General features: G+C 69.3%; 1 protein-coding gene across 1 annotated transcript; it reads right to left on the bottom strand.

Annotated features, from left to right (window-relative positions):
• Positions 1 to 1,475: 1,475 nt before the first annotated feature.
• SERPINE1 (serpin family E member 1) lies at positions 1,476 to 9,021 on the bottom strand. The gene is made up of 9 exons (XM_064440357.1): positions 8,309 to 9,021; positions 6,946 to 7,215; positions 5,385 to 5,615; positions 4,678 to 4,872; positions 3,899 to 4,097; positions 3,132 to 3,232; positions 2,961 to 3,047; positions 2,209 to 2,292; positions 1,476 to 1,665 (listed from the first exon to the last, which is right to left on the bottom strand). Exons 2-9 carry the CDS (start codon positions 7,202 to 7,204, stop codon positions 1,628 to 1,630), a joined length of 1,194 nt encoding a protein of 397 aa, XP_064296427.1. The 5' UTR covers positions 7,205 to 7,215; positions 8,309 to 9,021; the 3' UTR covers positions 1,476 to 1,627.
• Between the last annotated feature and the right edge of the window lie 486 nt (positions 9,022 to 9,507).

Genomic DNA, 9,507 nt, shown 5'->3' with positions numbered 1-9,507 from the left:
GGCAGTTTGGGGGTCCCTGGTGGCAGATTTGGGGGTGACGGGGGCAGTTTGGGGGTCCCTGGGGCAGATTTGGGGGTGACGGGGGCAGTTTGGGGGTCCCTGGGGCAGATTTGGGGGTGACAGGGGCAGTTTCGGGGTCCTGGTGGCAGAGTTGGGGGTGACGGGGGCAGTTTGGGGGTCCCTGGGGCAGATTTGGGGGTGACGGGGGCAGTTTGGGGGTCCCTGGTGGCAGAGTTGGGGGTGACGGGGGCAGTTTGGGGGTCCCTGGGGGCAGAGTTGGGGGTGACAGGGGCAGTTTGGGGGTCCCTGGTGGCAGAGTTGGGGGTGACGGGGGCAGTTTGGGGGTCCCTGGTGGCAGAGTTGGGGGTGACGGGGGCAGTTTGGGGGTCCCTGGTGGCAGAGTTGGGGGTGACAGGGGCAGTTTGGGGGTCCCTGGTGGCAGAGTTGGGGGTGACGGGGGCAGTTTGGGGGTCCCTGGGGGCAGAGTTGGGGGTGACAGGGGCAGTTTGGGGGTCCCTGGTGGCAGAGTTGGGGGTGACGGGGGCAGTTTGGGGGTCCCTGGGGGCAGAGTTGGGGGTGACGGGGGGAGTTTGGGGATCCTGGGGGCAGATTTGGGGGTGACGGGGGCAGTTTGGGGGTCCCTGGGGGCAGATTTGGGGGTGACGGGGGCAGTTTTGGGGTCCCTGGTGGCAGATTTGGGGGTGACGGGGGCAGTTTGGGGGTGACAGGGGCAGTTTCGGGGTCCTGGTGGCAGAGTTGGGGGTGATGGGGGCAGTTTGGGGGTCCCTGGGGCAGATTTGGGGGTGACGGGGGCAGTTTGGGGGTCCCTGGTGGCAGAGTTGGGGGTGTTATGGGGTAATTTGGCGTCCCTGGGGGCAGAGTTGGGGGTGACGGGGGCAGTTTCGGGGTCCCTGGGGGCAGAGTTGGGGGTGTTATGGGGTAATTTGGCGTCCCTGGGGGCAGAGTTGGGGGTGACAGGGGCAGTTTGGGGGTCCCTGGTGGCAGAGTTGGGGGTGACGGGGGCAGTTTGGGGGTCCCTGGGGCAGAGTTGGGGGTGACAGGGGCAGTTTGGGGGTCCCTGGTGGCAGAGTTGGGGGTGACGGGGGCAGTTTGGGGGTCCCTGGGGCAGATTTGGGGGTGACGGGGGCAGTTTGGGGGTCCCCCCAGCCCAGCTCAGCCCACACTTATCAAAGGGTTTGTACCAAACCTTGAACCCCCGAACGCCCCAACCCCACCCCGACTTTGGGACCACCCCATCGGGACGTGGTGTTTGACCCCAACACCGTGACTTGGGGTTGACCCCCAACACCGTGACGTGGTTGTTGACCCCAACACCATGACGGGGGGTTGGCCCCAGCCCCAGGATGGGGGGGCTGGTTGACCCCCAACCTCGTGACGTGGTGGTTGACCCCAACACCGTGACGTGGTGGTTGACCTCAGGATGAGGGTGGAAGGTTGATCCCAACACTGCGACGTGGGTGTTGACCCCTCCCCAAATATATTACTCTCCCCAATAAATTACAGCTCTCCCCAGCCCCACGGTGCCCCACAGGGGGCCCAACCCGCCGTGGGGCTGACCCCGCCATGGGGCTGACCCTGCCATGGGGCTGACCCCACCGTGGGGCGCTCAGGGCTCCGTCACCTGCCCCACGAAGAGGATGGTGCCTGTGGGGGGAGAGAGAGGGGTCAGGGAGCCCTGCCCCAGACCCACGTCCATGGGGCACAGACACCCCCAAGACCCTCATCCAAGAGGCATGGAGCCCCCCAGACCCATATCCATGGGGCACAGACGCCCCCAAGACCCACATCCAAGGGGCGTGGAGCCCCCCAGACCCACATCCATGGGGCACAGACGCCCCCAAGACCCACATCCATGGGTCACAGAGCCCCCAAGACCCAAACCAGTGGGGCACAGGGCTCCCAAACCCACATCCATGTGGTGCAGACCCCCCCCAAAGACCCACATCCATGTGGTGCAGATGCCCCCCAAAGACCCACATCCATGGGTCACGGAGCCCCCCCAAACCCACATCCATGGGGCACAACCCCCCCCCTCCCCAATCCATGGGGCGTGAGGCACCCCAACCCAAACCCATGGGGCACAGACCCTCCCAGACCCACATCCATGGGGCACGATTCTTCCCCAGACCCACACCCATGGGTCCCAGCCCCCCCCCAGCCCCCCAAATGCCCCCCTCGCCCCCCTACCGGTGGGGTTGTGGCGGACGAGGAAGAGGAAGGGCCGATCCAGGAGGATTTCCAGGGGCGCCATGCGGGAGTAGACGATGGCGGCTGCGGGGAGGGGGGTGGGGGGGAGGCAGAGAAGTGAGACCCACCCCCAGCACCCCAATTCCCAAGGGACTCCGGTGACCAGGCACCCAGCACCCCCATTCCCAGGGCACCCAGCGCCCCCATTCCCAGGGCACCCACCACCCCCATTCCCAGGGGACCCAGCCCCCCCATTCCCAGGGCACCCAGCGCCCCCGTTCCCAGGGGACCCAGCCCCCCCATTCCCAGGGGACCCAGCCCCCCCGTTCCCAGGGGACCCAGCACCCCCATTCCCAGGGGACCCACCACCCCCATTCCCAGGGGACCCACCACCCCCATTCCCAGGGCACCCAGCGCCCCCGTTCCCAGGGGACCCAGCCCCCCCGTTCCCAGGGGACCCAGCACCCCCATTCCCAGGGCACCCAGCGCCCCCATTCCCAGGGCACCCACCACCCCCATTCCCAGGGCACCCAGCACCCCCGTTCCCAGGGGACCCATCACCCCCGTTCCCAGGGCACCCATCACCCCCATTCCCAGGGTACCCAGCCCCCCCCGTTCCCAGGGGACCCACCACCCCCGTTCCCAGGGCACCCATCACCCCCGTTCCCAGGGCACCCAGACCCCCATTCCCAGGGCACCCAGCACCCCCGTTCCCAGGGGACCCCAGCCCCCCCCGTTCCCACGTCACTCACCGGTGGCCGAGGCCGCCTCGGTGCCCTTCTCCGTCACCTCCATCCTCACCTTCTGCAGGGCTTGGCCCAGGACAAGGGGCTCCTCGGCTGATGGGTGGGGGTGGCGGTGGGTGAGGGGCACCCCAGGACGCCTGGGTGCCCCCAGCACCCACCCAGGGACCCCCTTGTTACCTGAGAGTGGGGTGAAGTCGGCCGCTTCGGGGTCAAAGAGAGCCTGGACCCCCAAAGACTTCAGGGGTGCCCGGAGGTCCCAGGTGGTCTCGAGGGAGAAGCTGGGGGGGTGGGAAGGGGGTCACCCAAGGACCCAGGGGTCTGGGGGTCCCCCTCCACCCCCTCCCCGGGCACCCAGGTGTCCAGGGGTCCCCCTCCACCCCCTCCCCGGGCACCCAGGTGTCCAGGGGTCCTCCTCCACCCCCTCCCAGGGCACCCAGGCATCCGGGGGTCCCCCTCCGCCCCCTCCCAGGGCACCCAGGTGACCGGGGGTCCCCCTCCGCCCCCTCCCAGGGCACCCAGGCGACCGGGGGTCTCCCTCCACCCCCTCCCAGGGCACCCAGGCGACCGGGGGTCTCCCTCCGCCCCCTCCCAGGGCACCCAGGCATCCGGGGGTCCCCCTCCGCCCCCTCCCAGGGCACCCAGGTGACCGGGGGTCCCCCTCCGCCCCCTCCCAGGGCACCCAGGCGACCGGGGGTCTCCCTCCACCCCCTCCCAGGGCACCCAGGCGACCGGGGGTCCCCCTCCGCCCCCTCCCAGGGCACCCAGGCATCCGGGGGTCCCCCTCCACCCCCTCCCAGGGCACCCAGGCATCCGGGGGTCCCCCTCCGCCCCCTCCCAGGGCACCCAGGCGACCGGGGGTCCCCCTCCGCCCCCTCCCAGGGCACCCAGGCATCCGGGGGTCCCCCTCCGCCCCCTCCCAGGGCACCCAGGCGACTGGGGCTCACCGGGGCAGGACAAGGACACGGGGCACACGCCTCATGTTGGTGACCCAAGTGGTGACAAGTTGGGCGTCGAGGAGGCGGGTGAGGGTGGCGATGGGGACGTCGGGCGAGGCCGGGGCCACCAGCAGCATGGCCACCGCCCCCCCGCTGTAGGGGACCTCCACCACGTCGTAGGGGACCCCCTCGGGCGTCTCGAAGTCCCCTGGGGTGACGCGGCATCAGAGGGGACCCAGGTGTCGGGGAGATGGGGGGACAAGGGGGGGGAGTAGGGTGACATGGAGGACCCAGGCTCACATGGGGGGGACCCAGGGTGACACGGGGGGACCCAGGCATCTGGAAGCTTGGGTGGGGGGTCCTGTAGGGTGACATGGGTGGGCCCAGGGGGACGCAGGGGGACCCAGGGTGACATGGGGGGACCCGGAATACGGGGAGCTGGGGTGGGGTGTCCTGTAGGGTGACATGGGTGGGACCAGGGGGACGCAGGGGGACCCAGGGTGACATGGGGGAACCCCGAATATGGGGAGCTGGGGTGGGGGGTGCAGTAGGGTGACATGGGTGGGCCCAGGGTGACATGGGGGGGGACCCAGGGTGACATGGGGGGGGACCCAGGGTGACACAGGGAGGACCCAGGTGTCTGGGAGCTGGGGTGGGGGGACCCAGGATGACATGGGGGGGACTCAGCTGTCCGGGAGCTGGGGGAGGGTCCAGTAGGGTGACATGGGGGGGACCCAGGGTGACATGGGGGGGACCCAGGCGTCCACGGGCCGGGGCAGGGGTCTCACCGTAGTTGAACTTGGCCGTCTGCTCCATCATGGGGACGGTCACCACGCCGCCATCGGCCTTGTGGAAGGGCCGGGGCCGGGTGGCGGCGGTGGGGAAGGGTCTCATCCAGTCGCCCTTGAAGTAGAGGGCATCGGCCAGCACCAGGCGGGTCCTGGCACCCACCGCGCCCGGGGGCAGGAGCTCCCGGATCAGCCCTGCAGGGACGAGGGTGCTCCTGGGGTCCCCTTCCACGGTGGTGGGGGACCCCGGCATCCAGGCACCCAGCACCCCCATTCCCGATGGACCCAGGGGTCTGGGCACCCGACACCCCCATTCCCAGGGACCCCAGCATCTGGGTACCCAGCACCCCAAGACCTAGGGGGCCTAGGCATCTGGGCACCCAGCACCCCTGCTCCCAGGGGACCCAGGCATCCAGGCACCCAGCACCCCCATTCCGAGGGGACCCCAGCACCCGAGCACCCAACGCCCCAATTCCCAGGGGACCCAGGCACCCAGCACCCCCGCTCCCAGGGGACCCAGGCACCCAGAACCCCCATTCCCAGGGCACCCAGGCATCCAGGCATCCCCCCCAAAAGGGACCCAAGCATCCAGGCACCGCCCCCCTCAAAGGGACCCAGGCATCTTGACACCCATCACCCCCATTCCCAAGGCACCCCAACTCCCAGGGGACCCCCGACATCCCCCCCCAAAGCCCCCAGGGCCTCACCCTGCGTCTGCCCCCGCACCCACGCGTTGAGGAGGGTCCGGGCACCCTCCCCGCGTTCGAAGTCGACCCTGGCCAGGCGCTGGGGCCCAAGGGCGTGGGCGAAGCGGGGGGCGAAGCTGGGGGTCAGCGCCAGCCCCCTCCCCACAAAAAGTCCCTCGGCCACGGCCAGGAGGTGGCCGGGACCCTGCAGCGCCTGGCGCAGCACCCGCAGCTCCGCCGCCAGCCCTGGATCTGTGGGGTGGGGGAAACTGAGTCATGGCATGGGGATGGGGGCACCCGGGGGAGACCCGGAGTGGGGATACAGACACCCATGGGAGACTTGGTGTGGGGATGGAGACCCCACCGCCCATCCCACCATGGGGACAGGGACCCCGAGGTGTCCCCATGGGGATGGAGACCCCACCACCCACCCACCATGGGGACAAGGACCCCGAGGTGTCCCCCATGGGGACAAGGACCCCACCACCCACCCACCATGGGGACAAGGACCCCGAGGTGTCCCCATGGCGACAAGGACCCCACCACCCACCCACCATGGGGACAGGGACCCCGAGGTGTCCCCCATGGGGACAAGGACCCCACCGCCCATCCCACCATGGGGACAAGGACCCCACAACCCACCCTACCATGGGAGAAGGACCCCGAGGTGTCCCCATGGGGATGGAGACCCCACCACCCACCCACCATGGGGACAAGGACCCCGAGGTGTCCCCCATGGGGACAAGGACCCCACCGCCCATCCCACCATGGGGACAAGGACCCCACAACCCACCCTACCATGGGAGAAGGACCCCGAGGTGTCCCCATGGGGATGGAGACCCCACCACCCACCCACCATGGGGACAGGGACCCTGAGGTGTCCCCATGGGGATGGAGACCCCACCACCTACCCACCATGGGGACAGGGACCCCGAGGTGTCCCCCATGGGGACAAGGACCCCACCACCCATCCCACCTTGGGGACAAGGACCCCACAACCCACCCTACCATGGGAGAAGGACCCCGAGGTGTCCCCATGGGGATGGAGACCCCACCACCCACCCACCATGGGGACAGGGACCCCGAGGTGTCCCCATGGTGACAAGGACCCCACCACCCACCCACCATGGGGACAAGGACCCCGAGGTGTCCCCATGGCGACAAGGACCCCACCACCCACCCACCATGGGGACAGGGACCCCGAGGTATCCCCATGGGGATGGAGACCCCACCACCCACCCACCATGGGGACAGGGACCCCGAGGTGTCCCCCATGGGGACAAGGACCCCACCACCCATCCCACCATGGGGACAAGGACCCCACAACCCACCCTATCATGGGGACAAGGACCCCAAGGTGTCCCCATGGGGATGGAGACCCCATCACCCACCCACCATGGGGACAGGGACCCCGAGGTGTCCCCATGGAGACAAGGACCCCACCACCCACCCACCATGGGGACAAGGACCCCGAGGTGTCCCCCATGGGGACAAGGACCCCACCGCCCATCCCACCATGGGGACAAGGACCCTAGGGTGTCTCCCATGAGGACGGGGACCCCCCCACCCCGGGGACCCTCACCGTCGATGCTGAAGCCCATGGCAGCCTCAAGCTGGTGGCGGCTGCGCCCGGCGGTGGCCAGCTGGAGGGCCACCAGGAGGGTGGCGGCCCCGTGGGGCGCGAAGATGGCATTGGTGTCCCCGCGGCGTCTCGCCGCCTCCCGGAAGAGCCGCAGCCCGAAGTCGGACACCAGCCGGGCCACCCGTCCCGTCACCGGTGTCCCAGCACCCACCAGGGCCGCCCAGGCCAGGAGCACCAGTGCCACCGGGGCCAGACGCATCCTGGGGGGACCTGGGCGGCCGGGGGTCACCAGGTCACTGAGGTGACCCCGGTGGTGACCCCAGTCCCCCTGTCAGCCCCAATCCCAGTCCCAGAGCTGGTCCCAGTCCCCCTGTCAGCCCCAGTCCCAGTCCCAGAGCTGGTCCCAGTCCCCCTGTCAGCCCCAATCCCAGTCCCAGAGCTGGTCTCAGTCCCACTGTCAGCCCCAGTCCCAGTCCCAGAGCTGGTCTCAGTCCCACTGTCAGCCCCAGTCCCAGTCCCAGTGTTGGTCCCAGTCCCAGTGCCGGTGCTGGTCCTGGTCCCAGTCCTAGAGCTGGTCCCAGTCCCCCTGTCAGCCCCAATCCCAGTCCCAGAGCTGGTCCCAGTCCCAGTCCCAGTGCTGGTCCCAGTCCCAGTGCTGGTCCCAGTCCCAGTCCCAGTGCTGGTCTCAGTCCCACTGTCAGCCCCAGTCCCAGTCCCAGAGCTGGTCCCAGTCCCCCTGTCAGCCCCAGTCCCAGTCCCAGAGCTGGTCCCAGTCCCCCTGTCAGCCCCAATCCCAGACCCAGAGCTGGTCCCAGTCCCCCTGTCAGCCCCAGTCCCAGTCCCAGAGCTGGTCCCAGTCCCACTGTCAGCCCCAGTCCCAGTCCCAGAGCTGGTCCCAGTCCCAGTCCCAGAGCTGGTCCCAGTCCCACTGTCAGCCTCAATCCCAGTCCCAGTTCTAGTCCCAGTCCCAGTCCTGGTCTGGTCCTGGTCCCACTGTCAGCCCCAATCCCAGTCCCAGAGCTGGTCCCAGTCCTAGTCCTGGTGGTGGCCCCAGTCCCCCTGTCAGCCCCAATCCCAGTCCTGGTCTGGTCCCAGTCCCACTGTCAGCCCCAATCCCAGTCCCAGAGCTGGTCCCAGTCCTAGTCCTGGTGGTGGCCCCAGTCCCCCTGTCAGCCCCAATCCCAGTCCCGGTGCTGGTCCCAGTCCCAGTCCTGGTCTGGTCCCAGTCCCACTGTCATCCCCAATCCCAGTCCCAGAGCTGGTCCCAATCCTAGCCCTGGTGCTGGTCCCAGTCCCGGTCCCAGTGCTGGTCCCAGTCCCAGTTCCGGTGCCGGGTCCTCCCCCAGTGCCGGTGCCCCCTTACCTGTTGGTCTCAGTCCCAGTATCAGTCCCAGTCTTGGTCCTGGTCTCAGTCCCGGTGTCCTGGTCTTGGTCCTGCTGTTGGTCCCGCTGTCCCAGTATCAGCCCTGGTGTTGGTCCCGGTGCCCCAGTCTCGGTACCGCGCTCAGTCCCGGTGTCCCGGTGTTGGTCCCAGTCTCAGTCCCGGTGTCAAAGTCTGAGTCCTGGTGTTCCGGTGTCAATCCCGGTGTCCTGCTCTCGGTCCCGGTGTCCCAGTGTCCGTCCTGGTGTCGTTCCCAGTGTCCCGGTCTCAGTCCCGGTGTCCCAGTGTCCGTCCTGGTGTCGTTCCCAGTGTCCCGGTCTCAGTCCCGGTGTCCCAGTGTCCCTCCTGGGGTTGTTCCCAGTGTCCTGGTCTCAGTCCCGGTGTCCCAGTGTCCGTCCTGGTGTCGTTCCCAGTGTCCCGGTCTCAGTCCCGGTGTCCCAGTGTCCCTCCTGGGGTTGTTCCCAGTGTCCCGGTCTCAGTCCCGGTGTCCCAGTGTCCGTCCTGGTGTCGTTCCCAGTGTCCCGGTCTCAGTCCCGGTGTCCCAGTGTCCGTCCTGGTGTCGTTCCCAGTGTCCCGGTCTCAGTCCCGGTGTCCCAGTGTCCGTCCTGGTGTCGTTCCCAGTGTCCCGGTCTCAGTCCCGGTGTCCCGCTGTCCGTCCTGGTGCCGCTCCCGGCTCTGCGTCTCCTCCGGCCCCGGCGGCGGCTTTAAAGGGTGGAGCGGGGGCGGGGGGTGGGTGTTTCCACTCGTGTGTCCCCCCCCCAACGTCACCTCCCATGTCCCTCTGTCCCCCCCCCCCCGTGCCCCCCGTGACCCCGCCATGGCCCCAGTGTCCCCCACCCCCCCCGTGTCCCCTGTGACCTCCCGCGGTCGCCTCCCACATCTCCTGTGTCCCCACGTGTGTCCCGTGTCCCCAGTGGCACCTCGTGTCCCCCATGGCCCCCCCCCGGCCCCCCCATACCCCTCGTGTCCCCCATGGCCCCCCCCCGGCCCCCCCATACCCCTCGTGTCCCCCATGGCCCCCCCCGGCCCCCCCATACCCCCTCGTGTCCCCCATGGCCCCCCCCGGCCCCCCCATACCCCCTCGTGTCCCCCATGGCCCCCCCCCGGCCCCCCCATACCCCCTCGTGTCCCCCATGGCCCCCCCCGGCCCCCTCATACACCCTCGTGTCCCCCATGCCCCC

The sequence above is a fragment of the Phalacrocorax carbo genome, unplaced genomic scaffold, assembly GCF_963921805.1.
Source record: "Phalacrocorax carbo unplaced genomic scaffold, bPhaCar2.1 SCAFFOLD_97, whole genome shotgun sequence".
Taxonomy (NCBI): Eukaryota; Metazoa; Chordata; class Aves; order Suliformes; family Phalacrocoracidae; genus Phalacrocorax; species Phalacrocorax carbo.
The sequence above is the reverse complement of the archived record's forward strand: the minus strand, read 5'-3'. Positions and strand labels throughout refer to the sequence as shown.